We start from the raw sequence: 19,003 nt of genomic DNA, 5'->3' as shown, positions 1-19,003 counted from the left end.
TCTATTTATGAGCATGTATTTGTTTATATTGTTTATATATGGAAAAAACACGCTGGCTTATAATCAGCAAAACGAATCATACTACGTGACTTCGGACGCTCGTGGCCAGACAAATCATTCAGTGTCAGTATTTTGGGCACCTCTTTTGCACTTTTATTTTTATTATTGTTTAATTTTAGGTAAGAAAATAAAAAATTATTGCAAACGTGTGTTTCGACTGCTGCTGATTGCAAGCCGGGCGAAATACATAAATGCCGAGCTACATATATAGTAAACAAATCAAGCGTCACAGATGTCTATGATTTACGACATTTTATATAATTATCATTATAATGCTCTCAATAAATTGCAAATATAGCATTTACACAGATTTGCCATTGCCTATGAGCCTCTCAGCCTGGCAACAGCCGATCCAGCATTGAACAATGAAATCAATCTCAAATTGCTTATGATGTATTGGAGATCGGGTTACAGCATTTTTATATGCCTTATGCAGCTCAATCAGAAGTCAATCATCGATAAGGTTGTAACATAATAGCTCTTAAGCGCGTCGTTTTAATAAGGAATTAATTAAAGAATTGCTAATCGCAGATTAGTGTGAAATCTTGTGAATCAGTGTGATCAGACAAAGCGATCACAAGATTTTTATAATATTTATAATTTAGTATAGTTTGACGCATCGATCCATCAATCAATCAATCTGTATTTCGCAAATACAACATATATACACGTTACAGGCTAGTCGTAAACAACTTTTCAATAAACGAAACAATAAACATTAGTAAGGTCAGTAATTGCATCAGCAGGTACATATATATGTGCATATACGCAACGATTTCCAACTTATATAAATATACAAAACATAACAACAACAAAATATAGTTACAAATTCGGGTATATCTGACTGTGCAATGCCTGTTCAGGCGCAGCTACCCTATTAATTAATAAGAGATATTTTCCAATTTGTTTAGTCTATAAAGAAGCTCTTCACTCGTTCTCAACCCAACTGAAATGCGCCCATTCTTAAACTGTGAATAATGTGGATTATCAAGTTTTTAGGGGCCTGGCGTGGGTGTGGACAAAACGTTTATGGCTAGTTCTAAGACGGGCTGCTACATTTCATATAAGCGATTGTGCCACCAAAAAAGAAACACCTAGACTATTCCGAATTGCATATTTTTACCAGAGCAAGATGGGCCATGCTTATAACCAATATACTTCTTTTACTTTGCGAGCGAGTGTAGAATAGACTGTAAGATCGGTATAGCTGGAAACCGGTAAAAACCGGCTCAGTTGTTGACTGGACATGAACCGCAAAGATAGTGCTGCCATATAGATGCGTTCATGGCCAACCCGAACTGGGCTAAGAGTCCCATTAATATACCTAGTCCGCACACCTGACAATTTCATACAGTTTCAATTGGTTTATCTGTCTGATTTTGTGCGATAATTGTTTGTTGGGCCAACACACAATTTGAATGACTGACAACAAATTTTTCGACGAATTGCGCAGTTTTTAAACAAATTAGATTAGAAATGTTTTTAATCAGTTTTTCGAACAATGTCGAATCTCATCAGCTGCTCAGCATACGACCCGAACGGGTGCGGGGGCCACACACAGATCAAATGGGGTTCAAATCCATCTAGTACTTGCACATATATTGAAAAACTACATCCAGCAAAAAGAAAAATCCAGCACATTCACGCTGCATACACACACACACACACACACACGCACACTCACTGAGACACACACACAGAGACACCTACACGAAAACAAAATGGCGCCCAAGCTGATCTCTGTCTCTCTCTTATCGTGTTGATAAGTTTCATTGTGTGCGTTGTCTCTATAAATTTCCAACAAAGCCCCGCCACAGACTCAGTTCAGTTTTGAACCTGTTTCGTGTTGTGTCAATATACATACAACGTGTGTGCTCTCAAAAACCTGTGCAAAAGATCGTGGAAACCATAAAAAGCCGGGCATTTTTAAATGCCGTACAACAAGAATTGTGCAATCGTGACATTATAAATAATTATTGGCAAATTTGCTTAAATTTTGTGAACATCTCAATTGCGATTTGAAAGTATTTGACAAAAATATTTAACAACTGCGTTCGGCTAACAACAGGAAAAACACTTTTTTTTCCACCAAATTTGAATGGTGCTGCGCGTTAAAAACTCGAAAATTGCTCAATACGTGAATAACGTCTATTATAGACTGTACGATCTAAGCAAGCTGCAGCTGGCACAGCTTTTCTTCTTCTTAAATAATCTGAATTTCAACAGTAAGTGCACGAGAAAAAAAAACCGTTTACTGAAAAAAAAAATAAAAAAAAATTTGTAAATTGTAAATTTGACTTATTTTTTTTGCATTTTGTTTTCAAACAGTTGTGGACATGGCCTTGCCACAGGGAGCCTTTGCGGCCTGCAAGATACGCGAGCAGTTCCAGGATCGCGATATGATCATCTCACGTTTGCGAGCCGCCAATATTGCTGATAAGGCTGATAACAATGCGCGTAAGTGTGACCAGCTGCACTCAGACTCAGCTTAACCGACTCACATGCCCTGCTTGTGCTTGTTTCTTCTAGAGCGTGAATATTTGCCGGTCAAGTACAATGACAAGCTAATGAATTCGATCTGGGGTCTGTACAATCGTTATTCGCCCCACAATGTCAAGAAGAACGAGTACGCTCCGCCAAAATGTTAAATAAATCTGGCGGCGCAGCAGCTGTAAGTGAAGCCATACGAAATCTTTCCCATTCTAGTTTATCTTAGTAATTTATTTATTTGTAGTCTTTTCTTGGAGCTGTTGCGCCCCCTTGCTGCCACTATCCCATTACGTATGTACTTGGGGCATTGGCTTTTGTGCTTGCCGCACTCTCATGATCTATATAGAGATATACATATACATATATATACCCTCCACATATATACTCAACTATATACAAATTTCAATACACGAAAATTCGAAATAACAAATTTAATCATTCGCATCTATGTAAAATTCAATAAATACTCGTGATATGTTATATATATATCTATATATATATATGCATACATATATGAAGCATAAAATGTGTAAGCGCTTTCTTTGAGACTGGCCATAAATATATAAGCCATGGCTAATTGAAACAGCTTAATCCACAGCTACAGCTTCAATTTAAATAGCAGGACTCGTAAGTCGGCACCATGTACTTGATATTGATGAAGGCATCCTCCCCGCCGTGCAGCTCCAGGACCTGCAACGTCTCGTCAATCAAATCGCCCAGATTCAAATTGTTCTTTTGCGCATAGTCGATTTCATCGCCGCAGTTTACTGAAAGTAAATTGAGAAACTAATTATAAAAGCTATTCTAAAGAAAATGGAATGAAACCTTATATAATATTTATCGAATTTCTACCGAATTGTACAGAAACTCTTTATTTCTGGCTTAATATACATTTTTCCCGATCGGAAGAGATTGCTCCGACTGTTTGGTGTCTGAGCGTCGGACTAACAAGCCGACAGTCGCCGGTTCAAATCCGGCAGCAAACCAGAGAAAAAAGAAGATCAAGAAGTTCGAATTCCTGCCTGATTTTGGCGCAGATTTTTTTGACCTTGACGATTTGCAAATAAATTCTTTCAGCTCTCTGTAGAAACTTACAGTTCTTCACTTTGAACGCATTGAACATGGGCAACAGTTGCCTGTAGAAGGGCACCAGAGCGGGTCCCACCATATCCGAGGACATGACCAGCTGTTGTATAATTTTCAATGTCGTGCACATCACCTCCACATTTCTGGTGCTCAATGCGTCTGCAAAAAAAGTGAAAAAAATTGCTAATTAATGCAAAGACACATTTGCATGCCACAACAAATTCCAATTTGCGGGTTCTAAGCTCAGCTACTCACTCTTTAAGGGCAGAATTAGTTGCGGTACCACGGGATGGATTTTGTCGCCGCCGGCGAGCAGCAGGTCGCTAACGCCCTGGCGTGCATAGGTCTTATAGGGATGTTTTGGCTCCGCCAGGCCGTCAAAGAACAGCGGCAAATAGAGGCTGTAGTCCAGCTTGTCAATGTCCACCTGGCAACGAAAATGATTGAAGCAATAGCATTATTGACAACCTGGTATAATGGGTATAATGGTATGGGTATAAGGGTATATTGTATTTGTGCAAAATCCAAATGTATGTAACAGGAGGGAGCAGAAGGAAGCATCTCCGACCCCATAAAGTATATATATTCTTGAACAGCACCAATAGCCGAGTCGATCTAGCCATGTCCGTCTGTCTGTCTGTCCGTCTGTCCGTAGGTAGGTAGGTGTAGGTGCTCCTAGTGCCTGCGCAGATCGAGTTTGTTTCCAATAAGCGATAACTTACTCCGTTTCCAAGCAATCGATAAATATCGATATTAATATCCTGTTTTTTGGGCAATTTCGGTAAAAATTAAAAGCTAGAGTCACCGAACTTGACATATAGCTTCTAAAATAGAATATATATATGCATTTGGTGTTGGAAGAAGAGGGTTCAGGGTATACCCTAGTCGGGAGCTTCCGACTAGAACCTCTTGTTTTTTGCTTTTCCAGGTGTAAATTTTGCACGCGATGCTTGTTAAGTTTTTCCTGATTTCTATTAAGATGCTTTTTGTTTATTTTGCTAACCAATTGGAAAAGTTAGCAAAAAGCCACAAAAATGTGTCATCTATATGCTGTGCATATTCCATGGCTGGGAATTAATTGAATTTTTATTTTTAGTTTTTACATTTCATTTTTACATTTGCCCAATTTTGCCTAAGTTTATTTTCGAAGACGAAATAAAAAACTTTTGAATTTATCATATAGAAAATCTTATATAATCTATAGCGAGAGGTTTTCCGCATTACCTCTTTTTCCTTATAATAATTACTTTCCTTAGCAAAAGCTCTCATCTCACTTTCTCTCTAACCAGGTAATCCCCACTTCACGCTCCTTTTGCAACTTTCAATCTGACCTTCAGCCTCAGTTCGCATATGACGCAAAATGATATAGTGTCACTCACGTATGGTTCATATGTAAATGAGCTGTCAAAACTGTCTCATGGCTAGATAAACAAACGCACCTACTTGGACATCATTCCATTTATGGCAACAATATCACTCCCACTGCCCCATGACATTGAATGGAGCCTAGGCCCAGTTACGCCCCAATGTTCCCATAATTTGTTATTTCCTCTTTGCTGAGTGACTGCCTGCCTGACACCTGGACGTCACGGCTTTACGGAATGCCTGAGAATGCGACGGATTCAGTCCGTTTGCTTGCTGCTGTTTTTTTCCGGAAATAGACAATGGCATATTATAAATACAATGCCAGTGAGAGTTCTTGTTCTTTTTTGTGCCACACTTCAAATAATTGAACACGCAGCTGGTGCTGTTGGTTGAAGAAATTCGGGCCAACACCTATTGGCAATTAGTTGGCATTGAAGCTTGTCAGGTAATTTACGGTTCAAAGTTCAGCTAAGCACGGTACTTAGTAACAGAAATCATACAGCAACTAATAGTGCTTCAATTAGGTTAATAGTTCGAAAATTCTCGATTCTAGATCGATTTGATTGTCTAGCTTTAAAGAGTTTATATAATTTTCTACTATAATTCCCAAGTCGTATAAGCGAATTGCATTGCGTTGCCAGACCGTAGACCGCAAAGCTTTACTTACCGTCCAGCCAATCTTATCGCCACCGCATAGATATTCCATTTTAATGGGTAAGTCTCCGCGATCGAAATACATGCGAAACAAAGTGCCACGCCCCGTATTCTTAACCGCGGGGCAGGAGTGAAGACTAGCGCCCAGATTATTTGACGAAATGGACTTCTGCTGTTTCTTCAAACCTTAAATCAAAACAATGCCAAACAATAATTATTATGTTATAGTTAAAGTATGTTAATTTAGGATCCATCAGGAAATACGCACATTTGGGATTCGGCGCTCTGCCGCGCGCGCTTGCCGTAACTGGGGGCTCGTGAATGGGGCCGTTAATGACGACCGTGTTTTTTTGCTGCGATTGTATGGAAAATGGCGGCACATAACGGGGTCGCGAACCCTGTATACCGCTAAATGGCCGTAATTGCGGTGGATTTGCGGATTTGGAACGTTGTTTCAGCGATATGGAGTTTGTATGCAAATCGTGCGACGGCCGTGCTCCAAAGGCGGTGGTTATCCGTGCTTGAGACATATTGCGTGGGTGCCGCTGCCAACAGCCGTCGAACTGGTGTCACCTGGCGTAAACAACAGACTGCCGACCAAGATGCAGGAATTTTCTAGCCCCCCAAATTCGGCGGGCACACTTCGTGTGTTGGTATCGCTGGCGTTACTATGGCACGCGTTGCTAGGACAGCCAAGAGCGCAGTGACTGATAAGGCACATTGTTTACGAATTGCATTTAAAGGTATTTATGCATGCTGTTGCCGCTACCATTGCCAGTCAACAGCCGCATTTCACGAAATTCAAATTGCATTGCGCCAAATTGCGATCGACTTTGCCTCGACTTTGTTTACAATTGCAGTGGGACAGTCTGGCAACACCGAGCAGAGCAAACAAATAATACACTTTTGCTGCGCCCCACAAGTGGTTCGAGTGTATCTAAACTGTTACTCAATATATTCAATAGTATTGCACACTGCATCTTGTTTTTTACAAAAAAAATTAAGCATTTAGCTTCTGGCACAAAACATTTGTTTTCAAACGACACTTGTCATAATTTTCTACACGCGCCAATGTGTGACCAAAACAAATAAAAATCGATAACCACACATGTGAACAAAGCGATGAAAAGTACTATTTATCTAACATGTATTACGCTCATATGCTAACTAATATTTAAGAAACAGCAGTGAATATTTATTAAAGCTGCAATAAACATATTTAAGCAAGGTTACTTAAACTATATATATATAACAAAGAACTTAAAGTATTTTGAAAATATTATTTAATACTGGATGCGTATTTTTAGGCCATCTGTGACTGGTCACTTTAAAATACCTGTGACTAGCAATTTTACTGCACCAGCTCTACTGGCGACCGAATAAAGAACAAATGTGCGTGAAAAAATGTCCATTTAAATTGGCAATTATTGTCGGGCAGGTATTGTGTTAATTAAAAGCCAATATACCGAAAATACGTAGCATTTGTGAATGATCAACTGGTACGCATATGAAAGCACAACGACCCAAACAAGTAGAAGAACAACAACAACAGAACAGCCAGCAACATGTCTTCCAATACAAATGGCAATGGGGAGTTAAAGAAATTATCCGAGGAATCGCTGCTGCAGCCGCCGGAGAAGGTCTTTGACATTATGTACAAACTGGGCGAGGGTAGCTACGGTTCCGTTTACAAGGCGCTCCACAAAGAGAGCAGCTCCATAGTGGCCATCAAACTGGTGCCGGTTGAGTCCGATCTGCATGAGATTATCAAGGAGATTTCGATTATGCAACAATGTGATTCCCCGTATGTGGTGCGCTATTATGGCTCGTATTTTAAGCAATATGATCTGTGGATCTGCATGGAGTACTGCGGTGCCGGCAGCGTTTCGGATATAATGCGTTTGCGCAAGAAGACGCTAACCGAGGATGAAATCGCCACCATATTATCAGATACGCTCAAGGGCCTCGTCTATTTGCATCTGCGCCGCAAGATCCATCGCGATATCAAGGCGGCCAATATATTGCTCAACACCGAGGGCTATGCTAAGCTGGCGGACTTTGGTGTGGCCGGTCAGCTGACGGATACCATGGCAAAGAGGAACACCGTGATTGGCACACCCTTCTGGATGGCGCCAGAGGTCATTGAGGAGATTGGCTACGATTGTGTCGCAGACATCTGGTCGCTGGGCATCACAGCGCTGGAAATGGCCGAAGGCAAGCCACCATATGGTGATATACATCCCATGCGTGCCATATTCATGATACCCCAAAAACCGCCACCCTCATTTCGCGAACCCGATCACTGGAGCACCGAGTTTATTGATTTCGTCAGCAAGTGCCTGGTCAAGGATCCGGATGAGCGTGCCACGGCCACGGAGCTGCTGGAGCACGAGTTCATACGCAATGCCAAGCATCGCAGCATACTAAAGAACATGCTGGAGGAGACGTGCGCCATAAGAGAGCAGCAGCGTGCCAATCGTGCGGCCGGCGTTGCCATGAGCCAGGCCAAGAGTCTGGCCACACAGGAATCGGGTCTAATGCTTCACGAGGAGGAGACCGAATTCAATTCGGGCACTGTGAAGACTTTCATAGACGATCCCGGCACCCTGGTGCCTGAGAAATTCAATGAATACCAACAGAACTCTGCCTCTGATGCGACCATGATAGCACATCCGGAAGATATGGACGAGGGCACGCTGGGACCCGGCGGCATACGCGGTGGCATGGCCAAAGCAGCTGCCAAGGCGGCAGCAACAGCAGCCGGCGCTGCTGGTGGTTCGTCGGGTGCTGATGTGGCCACTGTGGATAGCGGCACGATGGTGGAGCTAGAGTCCAATTTGGGTAAGTAGAGGGTGTGGGAAAAGCTGAAATAATACGCAAGTCGCGAGTGCCACCCCATCGATACTTATCGACTTTGGGGAATCGATATTTATTGGTTCTTAGATAAATTATCGACAATTTAAAATATGCTTAACCTGCGTGCCCTAGGGAGCCTTAAATGTGAGTTTGGTGCCTTCGGATCGCAAAATATATTTATCGATTTTAAGGGAATATATCGATCAGTGTAGAGTTGTTCACCAAGGAATCAAGCATATATGTATATACTTAATCAAGGATTAAGCCAACAAAGGAAGGTCAATAGTCACATTTATTAGCCCAGGTTTTTTTTTTTCAAGCCTTAGATTTTGGAATAAATTATGTGGATGGGTTCCAAGCTACGTATGCTGTGTCTCCTTCAAATTGGAATTCCGAGTTCGGGGCAGTTTGATTCCAAAGTGGTTTCTAGTCGTGTACTTTGCACCATTTCCTTTATTGGTTCAAGCTATAAAAAGCAGACAAACTGATATGCCTGCGTATACTATTCATCAGCTTATCTGAAGCTGTGTGCTTAGTAGCCATTTCAGATGCATCCATACACTGATTATACAAATCCTATGCCCAGGCACATCAAAACATCATATAGCCTATTGAACAGCTTTCTCTTGTACGCAGGCACAATGGTCATCAACTCGGATTCGGATGACTCGACCACGGCCAAGCGGAATGACGATCAGAAGCCGCGCTATCGCTATCGACCACAGTTTCTCGATCACTTTGAGCGCAAGAATGCGGGCGATGGACGTGGCGATGAGAAGGCAACTAGCACGCCCACGGAATACTCGCCGGCTGCTGCGGAACAGCAGCTGCAGCAGCAACAGCAACAACAGCAGCAGCAGCAACAACAACAGGAGCAACATCATTTGGCCAGCGGTGCGCATGATGCCAACAATTGGGAGCACAACATGGAAATGCAATTTCAGCAAATCTCCGCCATCAATCAGTATGGACTGCAGCAGCATCAGCAGCAGCAGCAGCAACAACAACAGCAGCAGCAGCAACAGTTGCTCATGGCCTATCCGCTGATGAACGAGCAGCTGATTGCGCTCAACAATCAGCAGAATTTACTGCGCAGCAATGCAGCACAGCAGCAGCAGCAGGGGGGAGCTGCAGCAGCGGCAGCTGCAGCACAGCCACCGCCCGCATATCAGCATCAGCATTTGCACACACAATCCCATGCTTATGTGGAGGGTGAATTTGAGTTCTTGAAGTTTCTTACCTTTGACGATCTGAATCAGAGGCTCAGCAATATTGATCACGAAATGGAGCTGGAAATTGAGCAGCTCAATAAGAAATACAATGCCAAACGGCAGCCCATTGTGGATGCAATGAATGCGAAGCGCAAACGCCAACAGAATATCAACAATAATCTGATTAAGATATAAGAATCTAAAGTTAAACAAAAAAGATAACGCAAACTCAACCGAGCAGCAGCTGATATTGTAAGTGAAACCAGAACGTAAAAGCTTTATTGTAAAATGCACTGAAAATGCGGCAAAGCAGATAAATATATATTTATATATAGGAACTACTGATTATATAAAGGAAGGAATCACGTTAAACATATTCTAAAATGCACGTATATCGTTTCGTATTCAATTCGTGACATATAATTTAAATGTTTCTTCAGTTCTGCTATCTCAACTGCCCCAAAAAAAAAAAAAAATCAACCCTCTCTCAAAAGCCTGCTCCTATAAACTTAAGACTTAATTGGTGCGTTCTACCTTTGTTAACTAAACTAAATAATATAATTTAAACAACTTATTAACAAATTTTGTTTTAAAATTCTCTTTTAATTTAAACAAACACAATTTTAGTGCATCACAAAGCAAAAGCAACTCTCAAGCAATAAACATAAAAAGAAAATACAGTTTTTATAACGCATTGGAATGCATATTTTTCGAAGATATATATATATATTGAAACATACACACACACACTCACATACATATATAAACGTATATATATATATAGATATATATATAGTAACTCTAGCGTTTATATAAATAATTTACACAATAAATTTATATATAAAGAATTATATGCAAAGAATTATTTGATTATCAACTGTGCTAAGCAAAAATTTAGTTTTTTGAAATTCAATTGTCCACAAAAAAGAAAAGAAAAACATATATATGGTACATATAACTGATAAATTTAGCATGTATATAGAATTTTCCTGTTCCAGTTTTTTGTTTCAATCAATAAAGTGATGATCAAGTTTAAGAACTTTTATGCCTGGCTATTCGGCTATGTCCATTTGCTGTGCCGCCTGCTGTAAATCATGCAGCTGTGCCCGCAAATCTTCGGGCAAACTGTGTTCGTTCAGCGCGCTGGGATCCTCGCCATCGACAACAATCTCCTCGGGATCGGGCGCACGTGGCAAAAAATCGTCGTTCTCATAGATTTGACTGAATATATGCCGTGCATCGGCTATGGCTGCATCATAGTCCAGCTCGTAGGCGGGCGCGGCAGTGCAGTAAATGGGCGTGGCAGCGCTTTCATTTGCATTCGTGGGCGCCGTGATGGTAAAGTAAGCGCTGTAGAGAATCTGTGGAGCATTTGTCTCAAACAGCTGCGCCGTAAAGTCAGCCAAATCGGCAGCAGGATCTTCACTAAAAGCGGGCGTCGTTAAATGGAGTATGTCTAGAAAAAAATTTGCAAATCATAAGATTTAAAAAGTTAAGAGTACAGATGGGCTTTACATACACAAACCAGCCGGACAGGCGCCCGAGTAGTGGGACAATTGTATTAGACACGCCTCGCGTTGCCCTTCGTCCGCCAGCAGACGCAACAAATTGACACCGCCGCCGCCCTTATTGAGCTCCTCGTTGCCCAACGGACTGGCGGCAATGAACAAGCCTCTGGAGATATGCGGCTGCAGCTGGCCATAGTGTGGGGCCAATGTTGCAGGCAGTTGACCGGGCGCACAGACAATATGCTTGGCGCGCAGCGTTTTGCCCGCGCTGCTCAACAGCAGCTCCTTGGCGTCCGGCGTCCAACTGATGTCGTCGACGCTGCGCTTCAGACAATAAATGCCGCCAAAGACGGCGCACAAGCGGCAAAAGCATTGCGGCAATTCACCGCAGCCGTACATGGGAAACAGAAAGGGCGTATTGCCATAGCGGCCCAGGCTGGCCAAAAAGCGCTGGGTGCGCTGCATGCCCGTCTCAAAGCTGCTGCTGGCATCGCACATGGCTATAGCTTGCATCACGCATGTGGCTATCTTGTCCGTAACCCGTTGTGCCTTCAGATACTCCAGAAATGTGCGACCGCGAAAGGCGAGCGCATCCTCATTGCACTTATCCTCGCCGTAATCATTGCAGGCCGTCAGAAACTTCATGAGCAGACGCTTCTCCACCATGGTCAGCGTTTTGGTGTTGAAGACATCGCTGCGGGAGCAGGGTACCGAGACGAGTTCGTTGTTGTACAGCATGCACACATGATCCAGGGCACGGAACTCCGCATAGCGGCAAATGTTGGACTTGATCAGCAACTGCACCAGCGCGCCGGCAGAGTAGGCAACACGAGGACTCAGATCCAGACTGAAGCGGCGCGACTTCTCCAGCAATGTTTCGCGCGTCCAACTGGGTGCCTCCTCCGCTGGCTCATGCCAGGTGTAGCTGCCGTTGCGCAGGCTGCTGCTGGGCTGATCCAACAGCTTGTTAAATGCCTCCAGGCTAAATGAGTTCCAAACGTCGCCATAGTAATCATGGGAATCGATGTGCAACACCGTTTTGCCAATTCGACTGGCGGCCGCGGCAATGCAGGATTCAGCGAAGCCTGACAAAGATTCGTGAGTCATCAGACAGGTGAAAAAGCAAACAAAAACAAATAACGCCCAGTACCTGTGCCTAAGACTATCAGATCGAATTCCTCGGGCAGATCATCCGACATGGTATGTGCTTTAAGATTTGTTTATTTTTTCGTTAACTGAGTGTTTTTAATTAATTAAATTTATTATAATTAGAGAGAACTTTATACTTAATGTTATTACAGCTGTTATCTACTTTATGCTTAGTATGCTGCACACAACATGCAGTATATTTGGTATTTGGTGAAAGTACCAGTGCACTGCTTGCCAAGGCGCTAGAATTGATTGAAAACTACTTGTTGCTGCCATATCAAAATATCAAAAGAATGTAAACAAATAAGTTGTTTGTATTATTTATTTTCTTATATCTTGTAACTGATTAACTGTACTTAATTAATTAAATTAATTGTATTAAAACTGTTAGTGGCCTTATGCAGCGTGAACAACATTCAGTACTTTTTGTTATTTCTTATTTATTTTGGCTACGGTCACACTATTTGCCGGAGCGAGTAGTATCGCTTTGAAAAACTACTTGTTGCTGCCATAGCAACGGCTAAAAAGCGTAAACAAAAGGCGAAAAATTTCGGGTTCTGCAAAATGCAGCACAAGTGCAATAGTATTAAAAAAAAAACATGAATTTGTAGTAGTTTAATGCTGAAAATGTCGTTTGAGAAGATATTGTACAAATACGATGAGCCGCACGGCATTGGCGACGTCTACTTCATTTGGCAGAAGAGCGCGGGAGCTTTGCTGGCCACAACGGGCACCGATGGCTCCGTGGCGTTGTACAATCGCCAGGGCCAACTTGTGCAGCGCATTATATTGGCCGGGTAATCTACAGAGTACTGCCTTTAGGCGCATTTAAACAACCAATGCATATTTCAGTTTGTGCTCTGGTTTTGCCTGGGATTGCGAGGGTGACCTATTGGGCATCATCACCAGCACATCGCCGAATATAACGCTCTGGGATTATGCAACACAGCAGAAACTGACGGTAGAATCGGGACTACGTGATCCGCTCACATGCATACTGTGGTCCAAGCAGCAGCAACTGCTCGCTGTGGGCACAGGTCGCGGCAATTTGTCCATCTACAATCATCGCAGCGGCAAGCGTACCCCGGTGCTGGGCAAGCACAACAAGCGGATTACATGCGGCGCCTGGTCGGCACAAAATCTGCTTGCTCTGGGCTCCGATGACAAGAGTTTCTCGCTGAGCAGCGAGGATGGCGACACGGTGCGCGTTGTCCAGCTGCGTGATGCGCCCACAGACATGTATTTTGCGGAAATGGCCAATGATGAGCGCATCGCAGGTGACAATGCCCTAAGCATGATCATTGGCAAGCGTACGCTATTTCTGTACTATCTGCCGGAGCCGGAGAATCCCACAGAGCTGGGCTTTCAGAGCCGGTATGGTTCGCTGTTGCAGCACAAATGGTTCGGCGATGGCTATATACTGTTGGGCTTTTCGAATGGTCATGTGGTGGCAATTTCCACGCATCCTAAAGACGTGGGCCAGGAGCTGTGGCAAGTAAGAAATCACAAGGAAACGCTAACCGGCTTGGCCTACTGCCCATCACTGGACATTGTCGCCTCCTGCGGGGATGACAGGTTAGTACACGCCCACAGCTATGTGCCTTGCTTTCTATTGACCCCTCTCTCCAACATGCAGCATAAAAATCCACTCGATAACCAATCTGCAGGAAACGGAACGCATCATCACAGTGCCGGATCGCGCGAGTGTGCAAATGATTGACTGGTCGCCGGACGGACAACTGCTGGCGGTCACCACCAGCGGCGGCACCGTTTACACTTATGTGACCAAGCTGCCGCACATGTTTGCCGTCTCCGCGCCACGCTTCGTCATGTTGAGCAGCCTGGCCGAGGTTTCGATCTACGTTTATGCGCCCGACAAATCCAAATCATTGCCATTTCGCCTGCCACTGGAAACGGAGCCGACGTTTTTAGCCATTGGTCCCTATAATTTTGCTGCTGGATTGGACAAGCACGTCTGGTTCTATGATCTGGGCAAGAGCCTGGGCGATGAGCCGCGTCCGCTCAGTGAACGCGATTTGCCGCATGACATTGCAGCCATGAAACTGAATGCGGATTACTGCGCCGCACTGTGCCCGCCACAGCTCATACTTCAGGCCATAGCCGCAGACAATCCTAACTGCAAGGACAAGCTGCAGGCGTGCTTTCCCAACGCGCTGCCAACCATGCCCAGCGATGCGGTCATCACGTGCTTTGCCCTTAGCCAGGAGCTGCTCATCTTTGCCACGGATGTGCGCAGGCTGAAAACATTGTTGGGCTATGGTATTTATTTTTATTTCTCTTGCAGATTGGCCACCTGGTCTTCTACTCGCTGGAAAAGTGGGACACCTGCACCATCTATCGCCACAGCAATGGCATACGTCAGCTTTTCGCAGACGTCGAGGGCACAAAAACAATTTTCATAGATGAACATGGACAGGGCTTTGTCTATCTGCCCGCCTTAGATCAGGAGGCGCTGTTGATTGCGGATCTGCCCAAGCAATGCGTGGGCTGTCTGTGGGACTTAACGCAGTCGAACATCTTTATAAGCTATGATTCGCGTATGGCTTATACGCATGTCTTTGCGCGTCACTCGGTGCGTGGCAGGCACACACAGAAGCTGGGCGAAACGAAGCTTAATCCGGGCCAGGTGCCGCTGTTGGTGTGCGCTGGCGAAATGGCGTTGCATATCGATGGTGGCCAATATGCGACACAATCCCTGAGCACACATGTCATCAATCCCAGCAATAGTCACTCGGATAATCTGCTGCTGCTGCTGCGGCTCAAGAAATACGACGAGGCCTACAAGCTGTGCGAGCAGATGCAATTGGACAGTGCCTGGCGACAGTTTGGCGAGCATGCAATAGCGGATTTGGAGCCGGAAATAGGTGTGCAAATAATACTTAAATACAGCTCGTTTCTTTAACTGCGAGCTCGCTCAAGATTCAATTTATTGATATCTTGTGCTCTTACACAGCTCTGCGCGCCTATCGCCAACTGGGTGATGCTGCGCTGGTCAAGGCGCTGGACGAGCTGCGTTACATAGAGGATCTGCACATGCTGAGCGGCTGCTGTTGCATGCTGCTGGCTCAGTACGATCAGGCCAAGGAGTATTTGCTGAAGGGCGTTTACACACGCGCTGCACTGGATCTCAGCCGTGATCTGCTGCAGTGGGATCAGGCGCTGCTGTTGGCGCACAAACATGAGCCGCTCGAGGTGCCCTTCATAGCGCGCGAGTACGCACAGCAGCTGGAGTTCACGTAAGTGCCATCAATTAGATTCGAGATTTATATAAACCTTGTTTTGCCTCGTCTAGTGGCAACTATGCGGATGCTTTGTATCACTATGAGAAAGGCTACAAGGAGGACTTGATAAACAATGAGGATACGGAACCGCCAACGCTGCTGCACAGCACGCCCGAATACGAGGAGCATGTGCGTCTGTGTAAAATGGGGATTGCGCGTACTTCCATACGCGCAGGCGATTTCCGACGTGGTGTAAGATCTATTGTGCCTTCGTTAATCCCATTCCCAATACTAACTCTTCTTACTATTTCCAGATTCAATACGCTGTGGAGCTGCAGGACAAGCAGTTGCTCTTCGACTGCGCCGAGCTGCTGGCCACAGTGGGTCATATTACCGAGGCGGCGGGTCTGTACGAACGCGGCGGCTACTATGATGAGGCCTGCGGGCATTATATAGCTCTTAAGATGTGGCACAAGGCCAACAATATTTTGGGCCATGTCAAGAGCAGCAAACTGCATGCGGCCTATGCCAAAGCCAAGGAATCGGATGGTCATTTCGAGGAAGCGATACGCAGCTATCGCATAGCCGGCGACTTAGATGCCTGTGTCAGAATCTATCTGGATCATCTGTGCGATCCACATGCCGCCTCTGAAATTGTGCTGGAATCACGCTCCATGGATGCGGCCAAGCTGCTGGCCAAGTTCTATCAGAAAATTAATGACATTGAGCAGGCGCTGCAGTTTCTTGTTATCTGCGGCTGTGTGGAGGAGGCTTTCGCCTTGGCCCAACGTCACAATAAGCTGCGTCGTCATGGCGAGCTCCTGGAACGCTACGAGAATGCCAAATCGGCTGACTATCTGGCGCTGGCCCATTACTTTGAGAGCGAGAAGTATACGCTGCTGGCGGGCAAATATTACTTTCTGGCCAGGGAGTTTACCAAAGCATTGCGCTTTCTGCTGAAAGCCTCCGCCTTCAGCAATGAGGAGTCGCAGGCGCTTTCGCTGGCCATTGACTGTGTGGCCACCTCCAACAATGAGCAGCTGGCCACGCAGCTAATTGAGTTTCTGCTGGGCGAATCGGATGGCGTGCCCAAAGATCCGCGTTATTTATTCCGCTTGTATATGGCGCGCAAGCATTACAAGGATGCGGCCAAGACGGCTGTCATTATAGCCAATCAGGAGCAACTGGCCGGCAACTACAAGTCTGCACGAGATTTGCTTTACTCAATGTACCAGGAGCTGCGACGCAATAATCTATCGGTCACTGCCGAAATGCGCCACAACCTGATACTGCTGCATCGCTATACGCTGGTGCGCATCCATGTCAAGCTGGGCAATCATCTGCTAGCCGCCAAATTGCTGGTGCAGGTGGCCGCCTGCATATCACAGTTTCCGGAGCGTGAGTAGTCAACAGACTATTACCATATATTGCTAATTCTTAAATTTTCCGCCCAGACATTGTGCCCATACTCACTTCTACAGTGATTGAATGCCATCGCGCAGGACTCAAGAAGTCCGCCTTTATGTATGCCTCCATGCTGATGCGTCCGGACTATCGCAATCAGCTGGATACTCGTTACATCAAGAAGATCGAATCGATTGTGCGCAAAGCGCCCAAGGGCGTAAAGCAGCTGCGCGACGAAATCGACGACGAGACTATGGAATGTCCCATATGCGATGCCAATTTGGCCAACATGGAGGTCACCTGCTACAGCTGCAAGACCACGCTGCCCATCTGCATAGCAACGGGCCAGCACGTAATCAAGCAACAAATGACATCGTGTCCGCAGTGCGATTTTCTATGCTTTCGCGCCGAAATGGAAAAGTGTGTGCACATTTTATCATTTACGTTTTTATAATATACAAATATGATTTATACACTATGATTATAGCATACTCTCGGAGAATGGCGACTGTCCCATGTGTGGGGAGCGCGTGGCGCCTGAGCAGCTGCTCGATGTGGAGGATATACGCCCCTATATCTTGGCCGCCACCTAGACGCAATACTTTAGTACTTAAGCAAACTAATAGACTGCACTGAACAACACCAAAAAGTATTTATAAGTTCTTTAGAGCATTTTGTACATGATGCCTGGCACCAATTACACTGATACAGAAAACACAGGCGATTCTTATTGCAGTTCGTAAGTTTAGAATGTGACTTGGCTAATGGACCGGAGGATTACAGTTTCTTTCCAAATATCCACAAGGTTAACCATTCTAGGCACTTCAGTTAACTGGAAAAGACGATTATATAGAGTAGAGGAGGTTAAGATACACCAAATATCCAATAGTACTCACTCTTTATCTGGCCGAGATCTCATTGAATAGTCCAACGTAGAGAAACCTTCCTTATAGTCACAGTCACTCCCAAGGACATTAACTTAAAGCCCTCGAAATGCTGTTCTAAAATTTCATTTATTTCTAGAAAGAGCATGTGAATTTAACAAAAACAGTAACATTTTGCATATTGCTGATATAGTATTACTTTTTCAACTGCACGGCGAATTTGGTGGCTTGAATATCACATTCGGGCAGACTTGATTTGAGGCTGCGCGCCACTTCTTCCATATTCTGGACGTAGATCATGTCAAAGATGATCAACTGCTTCAGATTGTGCAGCTCGCTGATGATGGCCAAGCCCGAATCGCTGATGTTATAACAGCCGGACACCTGCAGGCGTGTCAGCGACTTGGTAATATGGGACAGCCCGTTCAGACCCTCATTCTCCAGGTGCTTACAATTGTGAAAGATGACAGTGTCTATGTGGTCGCACCCTTTCAAATGTTCGAGACCAATTTTCATGACCGAAGCATTTGAGGCATCTACAACTTTAATGCGAAACGCAGTGTTCTCTGACGGCAGCTGATTGTAGTCCTTCCATAGTTTGGTGGGACTCTCTGTAAAGCGTACGCCGCCACCGTTTTTTACCACCCACTCGGCGCAGAGACGATTAGGACCCACCTTAGCCAAACGATCTGCGTCCACCTGATTGAAGGCCACAGCCACATAGCCCCAAATACTGCGCGTTTGTGTTGCAAATGTTAACGAGTCTGCATGATGGGGTTTGGCGGCAATATGCAAATAATTTTGCTGAATGCTAGCGCCATGCAATATTAAACGTTTCGATAATGATTTAATAACTGTGTGTAACAACGACATTGCTAAAAACAAAACAGCTGTTTTGATTTAGCTCGCAGCTATGTGCGTTATACAGCACTGTTGTTGCAACGAACGAGTGGATAATAAATTAATGTTGGCCTTAATTTAAAACGCCTTTAACGGTTGTTGTTCCCATCGTAACTTTATTCATTTTTGAATTTAGTTGAAAAACAATTTTTTTACAAATAAATTTTATTAACATTTTATAAATGACATATTTT

The 19,003-nt window shown here is 44.5% G+C and overlaps 6 protein-coding genes across 6 annotated transcripts; 3 read left to right on the top strand and 3 right to left on the bottom strand.

Annotated features, from left to right (window-relative positions):
• Positions 1-1,886: 1,886 nt before the first annotated feature.
• LOC6626043 (uncharacterized) lies at positions 1,887-3,076 on the top strand. Its single transcript, XM_002049105.4, has 4 exons — positions 1,887-2,285; positions 2,389-2,517; positions 2,590-2,731; positions 2,795-3,076. Exons 1-3 carry the CDS (start codon positions 2,159-2,161, stop codon positions 2,706-2,708), a joined length of 375 nt encoding a protein of 124 aa, XP_002049141.1. The 5' UTR covers positions 1,887-2,158; the 3' UTR covers positions 2,709-2,731; positions 2,795-3,076.
• LOC6626044 (parkin coregulated gene protein homolog) lies at positions 2,797-6,692 on the bottom strand. The gene is made up of 5 exons (XM_002049106.4): positions 5,924-6,692; positions 5,669-5,841; positions 3,892-4,063; positions 3,646-3,795; positions 2,797-3,317 (listed from the first exon to the last, which is right to left on the bottom strand). Exons 1-5 carry the CDS (start codon positions 6,183-6,185, stop codon positions 3,157-3,159), a joined length of 918 nt encoding a protein of 305 aa, XP_002049142.1. The 5' UTR covers positions 6,186-6,692; the 3' UTR covers positions 2,797-3,156.
• Positions 6,693-6,992: 300 nt separating this feature from the next.
• hpo (serine/threonine-protein kinase hippo) lies at positions 6,993-10,235 on the top strand. The gene is made up of 2 exons (XM_002049107.4): positions 6,993-8,496; positions 9,148-10,235. The coding sequence occupies exons 1-2, from the start codon at positions 7,221-7,223 to the stop codon at positions 9,915-9,917; spliced, it is 2,046 nt and encodes a 681-aa protein (XP_002049143.1). The 5' UTR covers positions 6,993-7,220; the 3' UTR covers positions 9,918-10,235.
• Positions 10,236-10,322: 87 nt separating this feature from the next.
• Rep (Rab escort protein) lies at positions 10,323-12,556 on the bottom strand. Its single transcript, XM_002049108.4, has 3 exons — positions 12,381-12,556; positions 11,242-12,315; positions 10,323-11,178 (listed from the first exon to the last, which is right to left on the bottom strand). The coding sequence occupies exons 1-3, from the start codon at positions 12,427-12,429 to the stop codon at positions 10,775-10,777; spliced, it is 1,527 nt and encodes a 508-aa protein (XP_002049144.1). The 5' UTR covers positions 12,430-12,556; the 3' UTR covers positions 10,323-10,774.
• Positions 12,557-12,879: 323 nt separating this feature from the next.
• Positions 12,880-17,740, top strand: Oseg6 (intraflagellar transport protein Oseg6). The gene is made up of 9 exons (XM_002049109.4): positions 12,880-13,176; positions 13,232-13,954; positions 14,016-14,628; positions 14,685-15,264; positions 15,354-15,636; positions 15,693-15,873; positions 15,936-17,019; positions 17,076-17,445; positions 17,513-17,740. Exons 1-9 carry the CDS (start codon positions 12,998-13,000, stop codon positions 17,616-17,618), a joined length of 4,119 nt encoding a protein of 1,372 aa, XP_002049145.2. The 5' UTR covers positions 12,880-12,997; the 3' UTR covers positions 17,619-17,740.
• LOC6626457 (ATP synthase subunit s, mitochondrial) lies at positions 17,659-18,975 on the bottom strand. Its single transcript, XM_002049110.4, has 3 exons — positions 18,109-18,975; positions 17,922-18,044; positions 17,659-17,857 (listed from the first exon to the last, which is right to left on the bottom strand). The coding sequence occupies exons 1-2, from the start codon at positions 18,780-18,782 to the stop codon at positions 18,035-18,037; spliced, it is 684 nt and encodes a 227-aa protein (XP_002049146.2). The 5' UTR covers positions 18,783-18,975; the 3' UTR covers positions 17,659-17,857; positions 17,922-18,034.
• Positions 18,976-19,003: the final 28 nt, after the last annotated feature.

Source organism: Drosophila virilis, chromosome 5 (assembly GCF_030788295.1).
Source record: "Drosophila virilis strain 15010-1051.87 chromosome 5, Dvir_AGI_RSII-ME, whole genome shotgun sequence".
In the NCBI taxonomy this organism is placed as follows: domain Eukaryota; kingdom Metazoa; phylum Arthropoda; class Insecta; order Diptera; family Drosophilidae; genus Drosophila; species Drosophila virilis.
The sequence above is the reverse complement of the archived record's forward strand: the minus strand, read 5'-3'. Positions and strand labels throughout refer to the sequence as shown.